This window comes from Mustela nivalis, assembly GCF_964662115.1.
Source record: "Mustela nivalis genome assembly, chromosome: 14".
Taxonomy (NCBI): domain Eukaryota; kingdom Metazoa; phylum Chordata; class Mammalia; order Carnivora; family Mustelidae; genus Mustela; species Mustela nivalis.
Genome location: NC_139033.1, coordinates 81,411,747 through 81,429,208, shown reverse-complemented (window position 1 = coordinate 81,429,208; position 17,462 = coordinate 81,411,747). Strand labels below are relative to the sequence as shown.

Sequence of the window (17,462 nt, the reverse complement as noted above, 5' to 3'; positions counted from 1 at the left end):
TTATCCCATCCTGCTCTCAGGACTCTTCCACTTTGGCCCAGGTTGTGGTTCCCAGCTCCTGATCTGGGCGGGGGGGGGGGGGGGGGGGGCAAACAGGCACTTCTACCCTGTCTAGCAGGAAAGCTGCCTCTCGACCAGGGTAAAGGAGGGAGCAAAGGGCCCCTGCTCAGAGCCTCAGAAATTGGATGCCCCACAGCCCTTCCCCATATTAGACCACAGAGAAACTGTGAGGAGTAAGAAGTTAAGCTGGGCCATAGGCGGAGGGTCAGTCAAAGCTCTGGAGCACTGTCTCCCAGGCCCAACCCCTGGGATGGGGCAGTTCTACACTTTGTCCACTCAGTGCTGCCTGCCAGGTGACCCTGAAAGCATGTCCACCAGCTGACCCTGCAGAATCTTGCTCACAGGATAAAAGCATGGCCTGGACAAAGTCCAGATGTTCCTTGGTGTAATGGTGCCAGGCCTCTTGGGGGCTGATGCTGTGGTCACAGCTGGCTCACCCACCAGCCTGCTTAGTACTCTGCTTCCTCATTCCCCTGCCAGTATCCTCTGGTGAGGGGGTGGGCCTACTCTTTGCAGAGGCATGGACACTCATTATACACTCACACATGGGCCCACACAGGGACAGGAGACTGCGACAGGATCCGGTTTATTCTGCCATGGGAGGGTGGTCCTGAGAGTGGCGGGTGCCACCCTGTCCCGGGCGGAGGGAGGGCCCAAGGGCCAGTTAAGGCCAGTGGCGGGAGAAGCAGGGGGCACGTAGCCCCTGGAATGCGGTGAGGCCAGGCTGAGGCCCGGAGGCAGCTGTGGTAGGCCGGGGCCAGTGCCCCTGCTGCCCAGGGTGGAAGGCACCGGGCTGGGACCGGGCCATGGCTACAGGGCCGTGGACCCAAGCCACATGGGCACCCCGGGAAGTGGGGCACAAGGTCACATGACACGGAACATGAAACACAGGCACACGGCTCATGAGTAAGCACATGGACAAGTGGGCACAGATTCACAGGCCAGAGGGACACCCAGCCTTGGCCGGACACATGGACACAATGGTGGTGTCACACACCACGGGACACACGGCACTAAGGGACATGTGGACTCAATGGCTACAGGGGACAGACCCAGGCCATGGAGTGCAAGGACAGGGAAAAGGGGCCTTTTGGCACGACTGCACTGGAATCGTGAGAAGAGGGCAGTGGGGACTGGTCTGGAGGCACCTGGGAGCAACCCCCATGCAGAACCCCTCGGGGACTCAGTCTGTCTTCCACACTTTGTTGAGTAGCTTCACCACTTCATCGTAGATGACAAATACGATGGCCACATCCAGGCAGACCCGGCCCAGGCGGGGGATGGTGCCCTTGTAGAATCTGGGGTTGGGGGGGGAGAGGTAGGAGGAGAGAAGGCAGATGAAGAACAGTGTCCTTGGACAGTGAGAGTGGGTCCAGGGATCGGAGGGACAGAGGACAGGAACCTAAAGGTAAGGACTCACTAAGGGATAGCCTGGGGCTGGCGGCGGGTATGGGGAGGGCCTAGGGTGGGGACCACAGCCCTGCTCTTCCCCCACTCACGCCTTGAGCCCCTCATTCCTCAGGATCTGCAAGCCACAGTCCCACGTATTCCGGTATTTGTGCGCCTCCAAGCCCTGCAGGACAGCATCATGCCACAGGGTTCAGCAGCTAGCCCCTGTCACAGACTTCCTACCCCCTTCCTGGCCCCAGCCCCACCTGCATCCGGGTCTTGATCACATCCAGAGGAGTGTTCCCGAAGACACTGGCTGCACCAGCGACAGCTCCAAACACTCCAGTGATCAGTGGGTTCATGGGCTTGTTGGGGTTGTCCCCTGGATGTGGGTGGGAGTTGCAATCAGAAAATGATGGGAAGGCAAAGGGGAGGGCTCTTCAGGGCTGGGGAGGAGCATGGACCAGAACCTAGGAATGTGGGGGCCCCAGGAGGCCAGGTCCTGGCAGGGAAGACTGCCAGAGTGGTTGGAGGTAGGGTCTTGGGGCTGCAGACCCAACAGATACATACCCCTGTACCAGTTTCTCAGGGAGGTCATGACGAAGAAGCGGATGGCCTGGTTAGATCCCTGCTTCAGTACCGTGGCTGTGAGGCCCTGGTAGGTCCCCTTCAGCCCTGGGGAGTCAGCAGGCATGGGAGTCATACTGTTGCCTTCCAGGCCTCAGCTGGGGAATGGCGAGCAGGGCAAGTGGCACACCAGAGCACCAAAGCAGGAAGTGGAAGTTCAGGCCAGCCGGCTTACCTTGTTCTCGAACAATCTCTCTGACCCCGTGGAAGAATCCTCTATACTTGGGGTTGGGGGAGGTCTGGTCATGGATAAACTTCACCTGTGAAAGGAACGCAAAGGCCCTAGCTCCCAGGATGCCCCTGGAAGGGCACTTGGCCCTTTGGCTCCCAGCCCCAGGGCTCACAAAGATCAGATCAGGGTTGGAGATGCAGCTCTTCACCTGGAAACAGAGCTACTTAAGGACACCATGAGACACAAGGCCCCAGCAAGCAAGAGGGCTGGCCTTACCAAAGAGTCGCTGCAGTTATGTTTGCTAGTTATTTCCCACAGCTTAGGCAAGGAACATGTTATCTTATATTTTCTGTTTATAAAAGGGTTTTTTAAAAAAAACCCCAACAGTCAGTTGTCCCATGCCTTTAGGACAGAGTCCAGTCTCCAAAGGAGGTCCTTTCTGCACACTTCCTGTGCCCAGCCCCCCAGGCAGTTCCCCCTGCACACCCTGTCCTGTTCCAGCAGGACCCTCTCCATCTCCCTGGTCTCCATGGAGCACAAAAGCAGGATGACCCCAGCCACCCTAGCACCCCTCTGCACAGCCTCCCCCAACTGAACCTTCCCCACCTTTATGGTCTCCATGGGGCACACGACGACCACCGCTTCTGCCACGCCAGCACCCAGGCCACACAGCAGTCCCCGAGTGCTGTCCAGGCGTCCCTGGGGATCTCGCATGTGGTTGCTGAGGAACTCAAACATCCCGAACCTGGGAAAGCCAGGCAGTGGGTGAGAGGGGCTGCAGCCCCCGGGGATGCCCTCCCGCGGCCACCCACCCAAGCCCACCTCACCTGACTGCCGCTTTAGGGATGGAGCCGTAGAGCAGGGAGCTGAGGCCTCGGTACAGGCCCAGGACGCCATGGCTGCGGACCGTCTGCCGCACGCAGTCCCCTGGATGAGGGGGTGTTCAGCGACCCCAGCCGCCCTAGAGACCCGCCCCCCGCGCAGTTCCCCGCAGCCCGCCAAGGCTGCTCCCCGAGCGCAGGGTCCGGCCGTGTCCTCTGGGTGCCGGCCCTCTCTATGGCGAGCCGCCCCGCCAAGGGCAGCCCCCTACTCACCAATGCCCCGGTACCGCGGAGGGTGTGAGCGCTCGTCCAGCTGCAACTGTGTCTTCACGTACTCGGTGGGGAAGGTGATGCAAATTTCGATGCCGCCCGCCAGGCCGCCTGAGGGGACCAGGGACCGGGACCCTGAGACCACCGCCCCGCGGCCGGGTTGTTCCGCCGGCCGCCGCTGGTGCACCGGCCCCTCCCCCGCCCCGGACTTTGTCCCACTCCATTGGTGTAGGGGAGGCCGGGCAGCTTCCCCTGCCCCGCCCACGTAGTCCTGGCTAGGCGCGGAGGGGCTACGAGCCGGGCGATCCCCCACGCGCTGGCTAGGGACCAGGGCCGCGCCCCCCGGTCCGACCCGGAAGTGGGGCGGGGCCTCGGCGTCCCGGGCCCACCCGGAAGCGCAGTGGGGCCAAAGGAGGGGGCAGACCGGGGGTCCATGTCCCGGAGGGGCCCACCTGCCAGGATCGCCTTCCCCGGGTGCGTCAGCTTGGCCTTTCCGGACGCGGGCGCGGCGGCCGCCAGAGCGCGGGGAGCGGCCATGGCAGGCGAGGAGGCGGGGCGCCCGGCGTCGACCTCGGGTCCGAGCCTCCTGCTCTCCGCGCTCGGTCCGCGGCGACGGCGGCGGCGGCGGCGGCGGCCGGTTATGGCCCGGGGGGGCGGGGCGGTCGCGTCAGCTCCCGGGCTCCGCCCCGCGTGGTCCGAGGCGGGCCCCGCCCCCGGCCCGCCCCGCGCCGGCCGGGAAACTGAGGCCGGGGCGGGGCAAGCGAGGCAGGCGTCGGGGCGGGGCCGATAGCCCAGCCAATGACCGAGCCCAGGGTCCTTGGGAGGCGGTGCTGTGCCCGGGCCTGGATCTGTGGGTCAAGGTGCAGTTTCTAAAACCCGCCCCGGCATCAGGCAGAATCCGGCTGGGGAAGGAGCGGCGCTCGTGGTCGTGGCGTCTGCCTGAGCGACCGGAGCCCCGTAGATCGGGGTTGGAGAGATGTGCAGACCACTCCCTCCCCCATGGGGCACATGGGGCTAGTCCCATCCCTGATGTTTGAGGGTTTGGCATTCCGAAACCCAACGGGTTGTGCGGCTACCATTCCCAGCTAGGTATTTAGAGCTCCATGCAGAGCACGCAGGAAAAGATTCCCAATACACCCTGGCTATCTGCCCCTAGGCAGCTTCCTCCCTGGACCCACATCCCAAAGAGGCCCCAGCAAATCTTTTGTCCCCTGCTACCCACACCAGCATCAAGCAGGGAAGCTTTGCCTTGATAAACCGACTTTAATATTCATGATCGGTAGGAGGCTCAGGGCCAGGTTAGAAGGTCCTTAACAGTTGCGTCTGCGAAGTGGCTTGGAGGGGGCAGCTCTGCCAGTGCGGAGGGAAAGCTCGTCGCCCCCACCCACCAAGGGCGGGAATCCCTGCCAGAACTCCCCAGGAATGCCTGGCTCCAGCCAGAGAGCCTGGAGGAAGAAGTCCACCAAAGCTGTTCTTCTTGGGCAGTCAGTGGCCACCCTGGCCTCCCCTGGTTTGGGGATGGCTTAGAGGCTGCCATCACTGGGCCTCAGCCAAAATAAATAATGTCCAGGTGTCCTTGCCTCCCATCAGGGTCCTCTGTGCTTTCGGGGTGACACACTTCTTGAGGTTATCCCCATAGAGGTGTGTTGCCACTGAGCGCTCACTACACGCTGAAGCCATACACAGGAGGCTGGGCGAAGGCAGGTGCAGCAGCATATCCATAGGGGAAGCCAGCAGGGGCAGGGCCTGCCCCAGGGCCGGCTGTCAGCATCAGCTGCTGGCCTGCAAAGGGAGAAGCAGAAGGAGGGTGAGCAGAGTTCCTGCTGCCTCCGAGTGGCCAGCAGCCCAAGGAGCAGGGTCGAAGACCAGCCCTGACCGCCCAAAGCTCAGGCACTGAAGAGGGGCCTGGGGACAAGGACAGTGGGAGTTGCTGCTGTGGGGCCAGCTACAGAGGCTGGCCAGGCTAGGGGGTAAGCTAGTCCCAAAATGGGACACTTACTTAGCTCAACTGGCTGGGTCTCAATCACGCCCATCAAAATCTAAAAAAACCAGATTGACATTAATGGTGGTGGTAGGAAGGACACAATGACCCTGAAGAGGACACAGTGGTGGGAGACGTGCTGCGTGCTCACACCACACCCTCAGGCCTTTGTTAGTACCGCAACACACTCCAGAACCCAACAGCCTTTCGGTGCAGAGGACACCAGCTAATCTGTTCAACCGCCAGGCCATTCAGGCAGGCTCTCAAGTCCAAGTCAGCAGCAGCCTCGCTGCCTAAGTGCAGGCAGAGCAGCACACAGCAGCAGCACAGAGTTGGGCAGTGGCTAGGCACACAGAGCAGGCAGGGGTGCCCTCACAGAAGGCAGGGACCCTCAGAAAAGGGAGGACAATGGCCACGCCTCAACATTCTTAGATACTGACCTTCTCTATACCCGGCAGCCATTGTGGCTCTCCTGTCTCCCACCCTGCCCATTCCCTCTCTGATCTGAAGCCCAGCCAAGGAAGGACTCCCCTTGCTAGGGGCAGTGGGGTGCCACCTACCGAACAAGAGAGGGGCGGGCTCCGCCACATGCTCCTCTTGCTTGCGCAGGCTCTCCGAAGCGTCCAGTCTGTCTACCTGCAAAGAGGTGCCAGCGCTCGAGTACCCACCTGACAGGCTGCGTTCAGTCTGGGCCAGGAGGTGAGTGTGGGGCCAGGAGGCAGCACAGCCTCCAGGAAAGTCAAGTGGGGATGGCTGGAGGGCAGACACTATACCCACAGTGACTACTGCCCTGCTCTGCAGGAAGGTGAAGCCTCTATAACTGGGGGGACATGGAGTGCCCAGGGGGCCCTAATGACCCCCCCCACGGCTGTTCCACCACAGCAGTGGCCACTGACTGTGGCCGCTGACTACAGGGTGCACATGCATCATAGCTCACAGGGCTGGGCCCTCCTCTGCATACTGGGGCACCTCCAGGACGACATAACACTTCCTACATCTAGCTAGTCCAGGCTGCCCACCCCTCCTGAGGAGACCAGTCACTTGACATCTGGGACATCCCACCTGGCAAGGCGGATGAGCCACTTCAGAAATGGGGGCAGTGGCAGCCATCTGAGGACAGGCTGCCTCCTTGCTCTTCCTCAAGCCTTTACCATAGGCTACCCCATGCAGTACCCATGGGCTGGAGTAGACACACTGAGGGGGAGGGAACAGAGCAAGGTGGTGCCAGAGGTCTGAGGGGCAGACCGCACTGTGCTAGCTAGCGGAGGTGATAGCAACTGTGTTTCTGGGAACCCCCTGCCCCCACCAAAACAAGCACTTGAATCAGAAAGAAGAAAAAATTATGTGCCCTGTGTGTACTCGGGCCTGGGAGAGAGCAGGCCAGGCACCAGAACCGTAGCAGAAGCAGCCTTGTTATTGGTCCTGTGTACCCTTCCCCTTCCCTCCTTGGGACCAGAGCTGAGGTGAGGAAGGAGCAAGACAGTGCAGAGGACTTGCAATCCATACTCTCTTCCTTCAGCTGGCTCCCACCCAGGCAGAGGTCTAAGCGAGGCCTGTATCCTCCACTGCGAGAGCCAGGGGGTTCAGGGATGTGGGTTTTTCTCAGAGAGAGGGATGGTCCTCATGCTTCCCAAATGAATCAAGAGGCCCTGGGCCTGGTTCTCTAGGGAGGAAGGGCCTGGGGCCTCCTTGTCTGGGCCCTTCCACCTCACAGCAGTCTAGTCTGTTAGGCCCCAGCCCACATCCCACCACTGCCTAAGAAACCTTTATCCCTATTCCCAACATGACAGGCATGAGGTGTGGTGCTGGTGAAGGAATGTGGGACAGCAGCCTGCCTTCCTCCCAGGCTACGGGAGGTATCTGGGGACCCAGGGCGAGGGAGCAAGTCCTTCCAGTAGGAAAGCAGCTGTAGCCCAAGCACACTGCTCCACTATGAAGTAGCCATGCAGCTGCAGTGTCGACCAAAATGATGTGGCCACCAGGATGAGCTCCATCATCCATCACAGAGAGGGAGTCTGCTCCTGTCTAGCCCTTGAGGTCCCTTAGAGGGCCCAACCCCTGAGGCAAAGAAGGTCCAAGTGATTTGAGTTCCTCTTAAGTTAACCCATGGACCTTGTCTCTGGGAAGAGATTTAAGCCTTATTTATGTAGGGGTAGAGCAGATAGACTGTGGCTAAGACAATTTAGGGATGGGAAAAACAGAAAGAGTGGAACAGTTTCTGAAGATAAGCTCCACACAGCACAGAAACTTCCTTTAGGGAGCTGCCATCCACTGTGGTGGAGGAACCGGGACTCTTGCAAATCCTACCAGTCTGTGTACTTAGTAGCCTGGAGATCAGCCCACATCACCACAGGACTGCCCCTCTCCTGTCCCCTGAAGAGTCTTGGGAGCCCTCCTGCTCAGATGTGCTGTGCAAATGGGACTAGGACACACTCTGGCAGTCTCTCCTCCTGTAGCAGGGAGATGGTCTTGAATGACCCATGGGGCAGTCCTTGCCAGAGGCTGGGCAGCTCCCAGGAGGCTCTGCAAGTGGCAGAAAGAGCAAGCTGTCTCAGGCTGAAGCTGGCAGTGCCAGATACCCTCTGCCCCTGCACTTCTTGTTTCCTCCCTAACCCCGCACTAACCCCCCTGAAAGCCCCCTCCCTTCCCTCACACCACTGAAAAAGACCTCAACCTAGTGGCCTCTTAGCATTGTGGGGCCTCCATGTGGCTGGAAGAATGTTAGGTGTATGGCTGGATTGGCCAGTAGGTGCTACTGTGGCAGCTTTTATGCAGCCTTAGAAATAAACCAGACTAGGTGACAAGGGTCTCTGGATGGTGCCTCAACTAGGCCCCAGACCGGAATGCCTAGAGCTTCCACACAGGGAGAGTTAAAATCAGATACTCCTACCTTGTTAAACAGCTCATCAACTGGCAAAGAAAGCCAGAGTAGGAGGCTAGGGCCACCAAGTGGTAGAAGCAACTTACTGAGAATGAGTATGGCCTGGAAGGGCAGGGAGATATGCAGCTTTGGACCCAAACCTGTGCCTACAGCTGTAGAGGGGATGCCTACCTACCTACCAAGGTGTTACCATTCCTACTAAGTGCTCAGCAAAAGGGGGTTACCACGACAGGTCTGCCAACAGATGCACCCGAACTCCACCGGAGGCACACTGAGAGGTGAACTGACCATATGGGGATGGAGCCCACGGGCTGTGCGGGGGAGCACTGCCACCTAGTGCCTCGCTGTCCTCTCACCACAGAAGACCTTGGCTGCGGGCAAGCTCACCCGTTGTGTCTCCTAGCAGTGTGTGGGAGAGCTGATGCAAGAGGAAGTGCTCATTTCTTTCTTTTTTTTTTTTTTTTTAAAGATTTTATTTATTTATTTGACAGAGAGATCACAAGTAGGCAGAGAGGCAGGCAGAAAGAGGAGGAAGCAGGCTCACCGCCGAGCAGAGAGCCTGATGCGCGGCTCGATCCCAGGACACTGAGATCATGACCTGAGCTGAAGGCAGAGGCTCAACCCACTAAGCCACCCAGGTGCCCCGGAAGTGCTCATTTCTATGCAGAGCTCCCTGAAGTGATTTTCTAGAATGCGTTAATGCTGGGCAGAAAACCACTCAACTGTGAAGGCATTAAGCCACTCTCCAAGGTGGACAGGGCTGGCTGGGCCACCTGGGCTGACTCCCACAGGCCACCAGCCACCTCAGGGCCTCCACAGACCTGGGCTAGAGTCACAGCTGTGCTACATGGCAGCCAGGAAGCCAGTACAGAGGCTGTACTTACTTTGCTAAGGTACTCCCTCATCACCTGGATGAAGTAGGGCATGGCCAGGTCCATGAGGTTGTGTCTCCAGGCCAGCTCCAGCACCACATCCGGGGGAAGCAGGTCATAGCAAGTGAAGAGAGAAGCCGCGAAGCACTCCCGCTTGCCCTCATCCAGGAACCACTGCAGCAGCTTCTCAGCCAGCTCGGCATCTCTGGACTCTGCGGCATGCTGCATAGCGTCCTGCAACCAAGGCAGATGCACACCTCAGGTCTGCCCTGCCTGGCGCTGCCTTGAGTCCCTTTCTGGGTCAGAAGGATACGGAACAGTGCCAGGCTCTGTGAAGGCCATCCTTGCCTGCAGAGGGGTCTCTGTGACTCAGATGCCCTCCGGTAGGAAGGAGTATCAGTTCCAGGAGGGCCGTGGAGGGCACCAAGTGTGCTCCTGGCAGCAGGCTCTCACAGACCTGCTGAGATGCCAGAGGGAGGTGACATGCATGGGTGCAGGCACCCTGGGAGACGGGCTCTGGTCTCGTAGCTGGACTGGCATGCAAAGGAGTGCATGGGATTGCTCGGGGGTAGGGCTGAAGAGGGATGGTAACAGAGCTAGCAGGGCGAGATGTAAAGGTCAGAGTCGCTGTGCTCAGCTCAACAACCAGCAGTATCCTTGCAGCAGCTGCAAGGGACAGCCAGTCCTCAAGAAACAGAAATCTGCCTGTTCTTCCTGACAAAAAAGTCCTCTCAAAAATCCCTAATCACTACTTTCATATTTGTCTAAAACATAAAGAACCATATCCACCCAGTGAGTAGTCATCAGTAAATTAGTGATTTCGATTTTCTAGCCACAATGGTGAGAACTGAATGGCCTAAACTCTCCTGACCCTCCACCAGGCCTCTGCAGCAGGTGTTCCCACAGTGCCCTTCCAGACACGAGACTGAAGGCCGCAGGGGAGCCCTCTCAGTTGGGAGCCACAACGGGTCTCAAAGGCATTCTGCTTGCCCACCAACCGCTGCCTGCTGTGGCAGTCCCAGCTCCCTGCCTGCTCAGTCTTCCGACATGAGACTCCCACATGGGACCCAAAGTCCTCTAAGCCAGCTCAGTGGAGGGCCCTCTTGTCCCTGCTCCTGAAAGGATCCTCTCCCACCTGCTTGTTGCCTCTGCTGAGTCCTGCCTCATCCCCACACTGTTCCTACAAAGTCACCTGGCCTTTTTATGGTGGGGGGCAAAGTCAGGGGCAGCTTAAGTGACAGCTCCAGGATGCCTTCAGGTCTCCCTGGGCCTCTGACACCAATACCATCATTGCTCGGCACTCTACCCACATATCCTCCAGTCCAGCAGGGCCCACCCGTGGTTGGCTCATCTTTAATGTGCACCCAAAAGTGGGCACTTCTTTTCCTCCACAGGCCCGGGGACTGTCTCACGAACTCTCATAGCATCAACCACCATCATCAGAAAGTGGACATTTCCGGAACCCTTGTGCTCCAACTGTCCGATGGCAGTTTCCTAGAGGATTCAGGGGGAATGAGCCCCAAAGATGATCTCTCAGTCTGTGCCCTCTCCCTGCATCCTGAAGCTAAGCTTGAATCTCAGATTTTCCCACACCTTCCCACTTCTTATCACCATACCTGACCCATGTCATTACTGGTGCACCTCTCTACCTCGTCCCCCATTCCTCAACCTCCCTCCCAAACCACTTGGTTTGGTCAGCACTTGCCAAGGGTCTGCTCCAAGCTCTCACCCTGTCCTTCACTGTCCCCAGCCTGTGACTACACCTCTGCAATCTCCTGTCCTTCAGTCATGGGCACGAGGGGGTCCGTGAACCCACACGCCTATGTGTGGGCCCCTAGCCTGGACTTCCCCATGTCCTAACACATCCCCTCATGCTCCACCTGCCCCGCTGGTTCTAACAATCCCAGCTTCCCACATGCAGTTACCACCCTTCCCCCAACTCCACTGGCTCCTTCAAAGTGCTTACCTGACAGCCAAGCACCGACTGTGCTTTTACAACCAACCTCTGCAATCTGGAAACATGCTTCTTATTGCTTTATGACTGTCCTAGAAGCCTGCAGTGGCTACTCACCAAGCCCTCCAGGTGGCACACCGTGACCCACTCTCCCAGGCCTTCAATGCATGGCTGGTTCTGCTGCCAAGGCCTGGCTGACACTTGTGTGTGTGTGGTGGGGGGTAGCCCGTGTATCATGGGCTCTCTACCACCACCCTGGCCTTCACTTACTAGATGTAGCACCACTCCTCCAGATGCGACAGCCAAACATTCCCTGGGGGTCAGTCACCCTCACTGAAAATCGGGGCACTGTAAAGTATGCCAACTTTCTGCCTGTGGCTTTGTCCTTGTGGGTTCTCCTCCTGGCACACGTTGCTCCGAGTGGAATTGCTGGTTAGAAGGGGCCAGATGCCCGGCTGGCAGCTCCCACAGCACTGCTCACTCACTCACTCACTGCATGAGTGATGAGAGGCCATGCACTCAAGACCCTGGTGTGTATACTGGCAGGAGGGGACAGCTGGGAACTCCTAGTCAGGGGCAGTTTCCCACTGGTGTGTTGCATGCAGCCCCACTGCCTCCCCCTGGTGCCAGTGCCTGAGTACCCCCAACAGATTATCTCAGAGTTCCTCTGTCAGCACCCAAGGAAAGACCATGAGCACTGCCACTAAAATGGAGGACAAGTCACATAACAATCCCAAACTGGAGGTAACAGTTAGGATGAAGCTTGACGTGTCCCTGATGTCCAGGGTTCTGTGGCGTTGGTCCATGTGCTGTTGAGAGATGCCTGTCTTCATCCTAGAAAGGAACTCTGGAATGCCAAGGACAGTTCTGGAAGTAACATGTTTAGGTCAAGCTCATGGCCTGAGAAAAGGCTCCCCAGAGGCTCGTGGCATGAGGAACCCCTGGAAATCAGCTTAGCCACACAGCACAGGGCAACAGTGGCCCTCTCATGCAAGTGCAGTTTACCCCACTGGGGCGATGCTGAGGCCAGGTGGAGCGAAGGCAATGCCTTCAAGGGCCTGGGATCTCTCCAAGCAGCCCACCGTGGCTGTCAGATGCCTGGATCCAGGTCCAGACCAGTACCGAGCCACTGCTCAATGGCAGAACAAGTATTATGAATGGAATTTTCACGTTGGTGTTTTTGTTCCCCATATCTTGATCGACAGAAAGGAAAGTCAGTGCCAAGTGAATGCTGCCACACGCGGTGTGGATAGAGTGAGACTCACAAATGCCTGCTGGGAAAGATTTAGCGCCACAGAAGCTAGTCTTCTGATCTAAATAACTGTGAAGAGGCTCTATGTTAATGACAGATAATAATCTTCACCCTGCATTCTACAAACACGTCCCCCTTAACTTTATCCTCCGTGTCCCCACCACAAGTATCTCCTGATAGGGGATTGTGGCCATCTCACCACCTGTCCACCCCAAACACCAGGAGGCACACATGAGCAGGTGGGGCACTGGGAACCAACCTTGTAGAGACGGTCCTTCTTGCAGAGCTCCACACTCTGGGTCCACCGGTTGTTGCCCTTGTATAGATAAGCTGCAATGCGCCTGAACTCAATCAGCTGGTGCTTCTCCAACCGCTGTGCCAGGGCGATGTTGTCAAAGTTGTCATAGGCATCGATAGATGCCCTCAAACCCTAGGAAGACCCGGCCGTTCCGTGGGTGAGGGACACAGTGGAGTGGACAACCAGGAATTACTCATTGCCGGTTGCTGCCACCATGGTCTCAGCAAGGCCTCTCCCAACCCACCTCTGGCACCCTGTGGGGCCTACAACCCCTCCTGTGCCAGGTCAGCCCTTGGAGAAGAGGGCTGGGGTGAGGAGGGGCTCTGCAGTCCCTGGGTGCCCAACACTGGCTGCAGGGGACCCTGTGCAAAGGGAAGCCACTGCCCTCCAAGAGGGCTCCTTTCCCCACACCCACCTGGTAATCCTCCTCTTCCGTCAGTAGGTGGTTGAGGGCTTCATTCACACTCTTGTTGTTGTGGCTCTGGACTGACCGTAGGTAAGGCTTCACTAGGGGCAACTGGCCTGCCTGACAAGTCAAGAGAATGGTTAGGGCACTCAGGCAAGTCATCAGGGCACTGAGTTGGGGTCCCTGTGACACACTGATGAGCCAGCCACGTCTCCTTCTGGACCCCCACAACTGAAATGCCCTACACATATGAGCACGTGAAGGACTGCCTGGGTTACTGAGTAAATACCAGTTTCATCTGTGGATATTTTGGCTGAAATACAAAGCTATATCTGAAACCTGAAGCAGTTTGATACATTTAATCTTTGTATTTTCTAGGGATCAATTTTAAAAAAACAACTTATTAAGGAACAGGGCGCCTGGGTGGCTCAATGGATTAAGTGCCTGCCTTTGGCTCAGGTCATGATCCTGGGGTCCTGGGCTCGAGCCCCACATTGGGTTCTCTGCTCAGCAGAGAGTCTGCTTCTCTCTCTCCCTCTGCTGCTCCTCCTGTTTGTGTTCTCTTGCTCTCTCTAATAAATGAAATCTTTTAAAAAATGAGTAAAATCTTTATTTTAAAGATTTTATTCATTTATTTGACAGGAAGAGATCACAAGTAGGCAGAGAGGCAGGCAGAGTGAGAGAGGGGGAAGCAGGTTCACCGCTGGGCAGAGAGCCTGATGTGGGTGGGACTCGATCTAGGACCCTGGGATCATGACCTGAGGCTTTAACCTACTGAGCCACTCAGGTGCCCCCCAAAATGCATAAAATCTTTTAACAAAAATAAAAATAAACTATTTACTAAGGAACTACCATTCAGATGACCTAGATGACCTTGGCCGTACACAGCCTTCTCTGGCTCTGGGATGCTGGTCACTCACCTTTGAAAAGAAGCCAACAGTCCGAGTGTGGTCTAGCCGGGGTGTCAGCACTTGCAACAGGTCATTGATGAGCAGAGGTTTGTAATCCAAATAGAACTGCAAGGCTTTATAGTAGAGCTCCACATTGGCAACCTGTGGGTCGAGACAGAGCCACAGTGGAGACAGGGTTGGCCCCGGCCAATATCCAGGCTGCCACCCACATGTCTCAGATGCAGCACACTCCACCGTAACTCCTTCCAGTTTGTGGCCAAATGCACTTTATCAGTGAGGGTTGTTGTGACTGCTCCCTTTAAGACCAAATACTCCCTCTCCCTCCCAACATGCCTCCTTTCCCACCTCTGACATTTTTCTCCTCAGCACTTGCCCCTCAATGATCTAAGAGGCAGACCTTTGTTTCCTGCCTCACCCTACTATCTGTTTGTTGCAGGGTTGATGCTCAGCTCATATATGTTGAGTGAATGAATGAGGGGTAACAGGCCAGGATAAACCCAAACACTAAAACATGGTTTTATCCAAGAAAGATTCCCCCAAGCCTCCCTGCAAAGCTCAGCCTGAGCTGTCAGCAAATTTGTAATGCATAGTATTATGTGTCACTGCTCTCAGACAAGACACCATGGTGTTCATACTGGGAACCCTGTTATGCAGAGGATTGAGTTGCTTCAGGGTGACCCTGTGCCCCTAGGAAAGCCACCCTCCCAAGCCTGCTGACAGTGGGGCCTGGTGCTCAGAGGACAGCAAGGTGCTTCCTGCCTCCAAAAGGATGTGTGCCAGGTCTGTGGTGATCAGCATGTCCAAGGGAACATGCAGAGGTCCAAGGGTACACACAAAGTGTAGAAACATCAGTGATGCTGGGCAGAGGGGGTGGGCACCGTGGGAGCTTTCTAGCAACACTAGGTCCAGGTGAGCCAGCAACAATGTGGGCCCAGTGACATGTGCAGACCACATGGAAGAGGACTATCTACAGCCCCGCTCATTACTGGTATGCTCGATGGTTACTGACTTTATCCTCCTCTCCACCCCCTGACTTGGATGTGCCCCTCTCAGAGCAGAGCACTCACTGTCACCACAGATTCTGACCTAGACTGGCCCCGGGGTCCCTGGTGCTGCCCCTGTCAGTGATCCACTTGCATTAGAGCCCTGGAACCTGCTAATTTTCTAGCCAGGCTCTTTTACTCAATGGTATCTGGATCCAATCAAAGGTCTCCAGCCAGACTAGATGTCTAACAAGCAGAAAGGGAGTGGGGATTTAAGGTGGGGTGGAAGGGGAAGGGCACACTGTCCCTGCCTTCTGAACAAGTCATTGCAGCCTTTACTAAAGCATAGCCAGAGTGCTCCACATCCCTCTGCTTAAACAGCAGAAAGCAAAGCACAACTGGCCATGCTCCATTCCCCCACTACAGTGTCTGAGAAGCTGGACAAGACCTGGCGCAGCCACTCTGGGTGGGTGTTGTTTTGGGCTGAGACACCAGTTCGGTGACATGTGGCACTCTGAAGCATCCACTGCTCCCATCTAGGACACTGGCATCTGTGTGGCACCCTCTTCTGGAGCCATGCACCAGAGGGGAGCACCAACAAGGTCATACCCATTTGTGCAGTTAATAAGGACAGCCCCCGCTGCCCCTGGGCTAGGGACAGGGCATTATTCCTGTTTTAAAGAAGAAAATCAGGCTCAAAGATTCTGTCATGAGCTCAAGGGTGACCAGTGAGGGTGCTCTGATCCTGACACTTACTGTGCTACCTGTGAGAAGCACCTACTGTGAGCCAGGCACTTGTTGCTGATCACCTGGCATGCAGGAAACATGTCCATTTTATGGATGGGGTCAGTGAGTTCACAGGGATGACACTAGCTCAAAGTGACAGAGATGGCAAATGGCTGAGATGCAACCAGGTCTGTGTCACCCCTGCCTGGCCCTCCACCACTCAGTCCTATGGTCAAGTGATTCTGAAACTCTCCTGTTATGTGCCCACAATGTCCTCCCTGCCAGGCCACCACACCAGTTGGTGTCCTCTACCCCCCTCTCTCCTCCAAACTCGAATTGACAAGTCTCTCACGCGGCAGAGAGGCACAGTCATCAATGCATTGTACCAAGAACAGAACTCAGCTGTCAGTTGTGTAAACACTGTTCTGCCACAAGATATGGTCTTGTCAGGGCACCTGAGTGGCTCAGTCGGTGAAGTATCTGCCTTCGGCTCAGGTCATGATCCCAGGGTCCTGAGATTGAGCTCCATGTCGGGCTTCCTGCTCAGTGGGGAGTCTACTCTCTGTCCCTTCTCCTCCCCGGCTTGCACTCTCTTATACACGCTCTCTCTCAAATAAATAAAATCTTAAAAAGAAAATGTTCTTGTCTGCAAGCATGTGACCTCAGACCCAAGATGTCATGCTGACTTCCATCTTTCCTCAAGAATCTTCTGATCCTGGGGCGCCTGGGTGGCTCAGTGGGTTAAAGCCTCTGCCTTCAGCTCAGGTCATGATCCCAGGGTCCTGGGATCGAGCCCCGCATCAGGCTCTCTGCTCAGTGGGAAGCCTGCTTCCATTCCTCTGTCTCTGCCTGCCTCTCTGCCTACTTGTGATCTCTGCCTGTCAAATAAATTTTTAAAAAAATCTTAAAAAAAAAAAAAAAAAGAATCTTCTGATCCTGACAACCATCAAGGTAGACTGCACTCGGGTCATGGGCCATAGCAGCTGCCTGGACAGCTTATAGCACTCCAGACACCGCTAAGAAACAAAAAGCACCGCTGCCTCAACCATGGCACGTCATCAACTTTAAAATGCACCCTGAGGGGTGCCTGAGTGGCTCAGTCATTAGGTGTCTGCCTTCAGCTCAGGTCGTGATCCCAGGCTCCTGGGATCAAGCCCCGAGTTGGGCTCCTTACTCACTGGGAAGCCTGCTTCTCCCTTTCCCTCTCCCACTGCTTGTGTTCCCTCTCTCACTGTGTCTCTGTCAAATAAATAAAATATTTTTTTAAAATGTACCCTGATATCATTTGAGTTCCATGTGAAAAAAGCACGCCTAGAATTGATCAGGTATAGGTTTTCTAGCATGTTTTTCATGTGTGCTGGGGTCACAGGAATGTGAAATCTGCCTACCCTTCCATCAGCAACCTGCAGACCTATATAGGATGGGACATGTACAGAAGGCCACTGATTTCACATACCACCAAACTGAACAGCACTGCCGTTGTGTGACCTCCGGGGCTGAGACCTGGCTAGGTACCCCACCTGTCACCCACACCTGCCCTAAGCAGCCATATGTGGAACAAAGGCAGACAAGTTCCTGACCCAGATGGTGAGGAGCTCATGCCTGCCCCATCAAACCCTACCAGGAGAAACAGTACTGACACATAGTCAAAATGCTGTCTTTCACTGACAGACAGCAAATGGGAGAGACCTGTGGGCAATTTATTCATGTAAGGCCACTGGGATAAAACAAGGACACTCAAGGCAAAAGGTCTGAGACTGATGACAGAAAGCTTCATCCCCTTCCTTCAAATACACAGATCTCACAGAGAAGGAGAAAATTGGAAGCTGGGCCCACTCTGAGCCTGGAAACAAAACAGC

The 17,462-nt window shown here is 56.3% G+C and overlaps 2 protein-coding genes across 3 annotated transcripts in view; both read right to left on the bottom strand.

The window, feature by feature from the left end:
* Window positions 1–630: 630 nt before the first annotated feature.
* On the bottom strand, window positions 631–4,026 carry SLC25A1 (solute carrier family 25 member 1). Its single transcript, XM_082697571.1, has 9 exons — window positions 3,792–4,026; window positions 3,343–3,450; window positions 3,076–3,175; window positions 2,855–2,993; window positions 2,252–2,336; window positions 2,020–2,124; window positions 1,716–1,831; window positions 1,560–1,633; window positions 631–1,358 (listed from the first exon to the last, which is right to left on the bottom strand). Exons 1-9 carry the CDS (start codon window positions 3,874–3,876, stop codon window positions 1,244–1,246), a joined length of 927 nt encoding a protein of 308 aa, XP_082553697.1. The 5' UTR covers window positions 3,877–4,026; the 3' UTR covers window positions 631–1,243.
* A 561-nt stretch (window positions 4,027–4,587) lies between these two features.
* CLTCL1 (clathrin heavy chain like 1) overlaps window positions 4,588–17,462 on the bottom strand; it is a 97,178-nt gene continuing 84,303 nt past the window's right edge. The window contains exons 27-33 of one of the 2 annotated variants that reach the window (XM_082697423.1): window positions 13,904–14,035; window positions 12,993–13,103; window positions 12,539–12,709; window positions 9,086–9,307; window positions 5,881–5,956; window positions 5,339–5,378; window positions 4,588–5,121 (exon numbers count right to left, since the gene is read on the bottom strand). In XM_082697423.1, coding sequence (XP_082553549.1) covers window positions 5,359–5,378; window positions 5,881–5,956; window positions 9,086–9,307; window positions 12,539–12,709; window positions 12,993–13,103; window positions 13,904–14,035 — 732 coding nt within the window. In that variant the 3' untranslated portion in view covers window positions 4,588–5,121; window positions 5,339–5,358. The remainder of the gene's footprint in view (window positions 5,122–5,338; window positions 5,379–5,880; window positions 5,957–9,085; window positions 9,308–12,538; window positions 12,710–12,992; window positions 13,104–13,903; window positions 14,036–17,462) is intronic. The other variant, XM_082697422.1, reaches the window with a different exon arrangement.

Bases quoted from the DNA above. Each gene is read 5' to 3' on its own strand.
- SLC25A1 (XM_082697571.1), bottom strand. From the start codon at position 3,876: ATGGCCGCTCCCCGCGCTCTGGCGGCCGCCGCGCCCGCGTCCGGAAAG. The intron at 3,176-3,342 runs GTGAGTAGGGGG...CCCCTCATCCAG, and splicing joins TCCGCGGTACCGGGGCATTG to GGGACTGCGTGCGGCAGACG. The intron at 1,832-2,019 runs GTATGTATCTGT...ACCCACATCCAG, and splicing joins CCTGAGAAACTGGTACAGGG to GGGACAACCCCAACAAGCCC.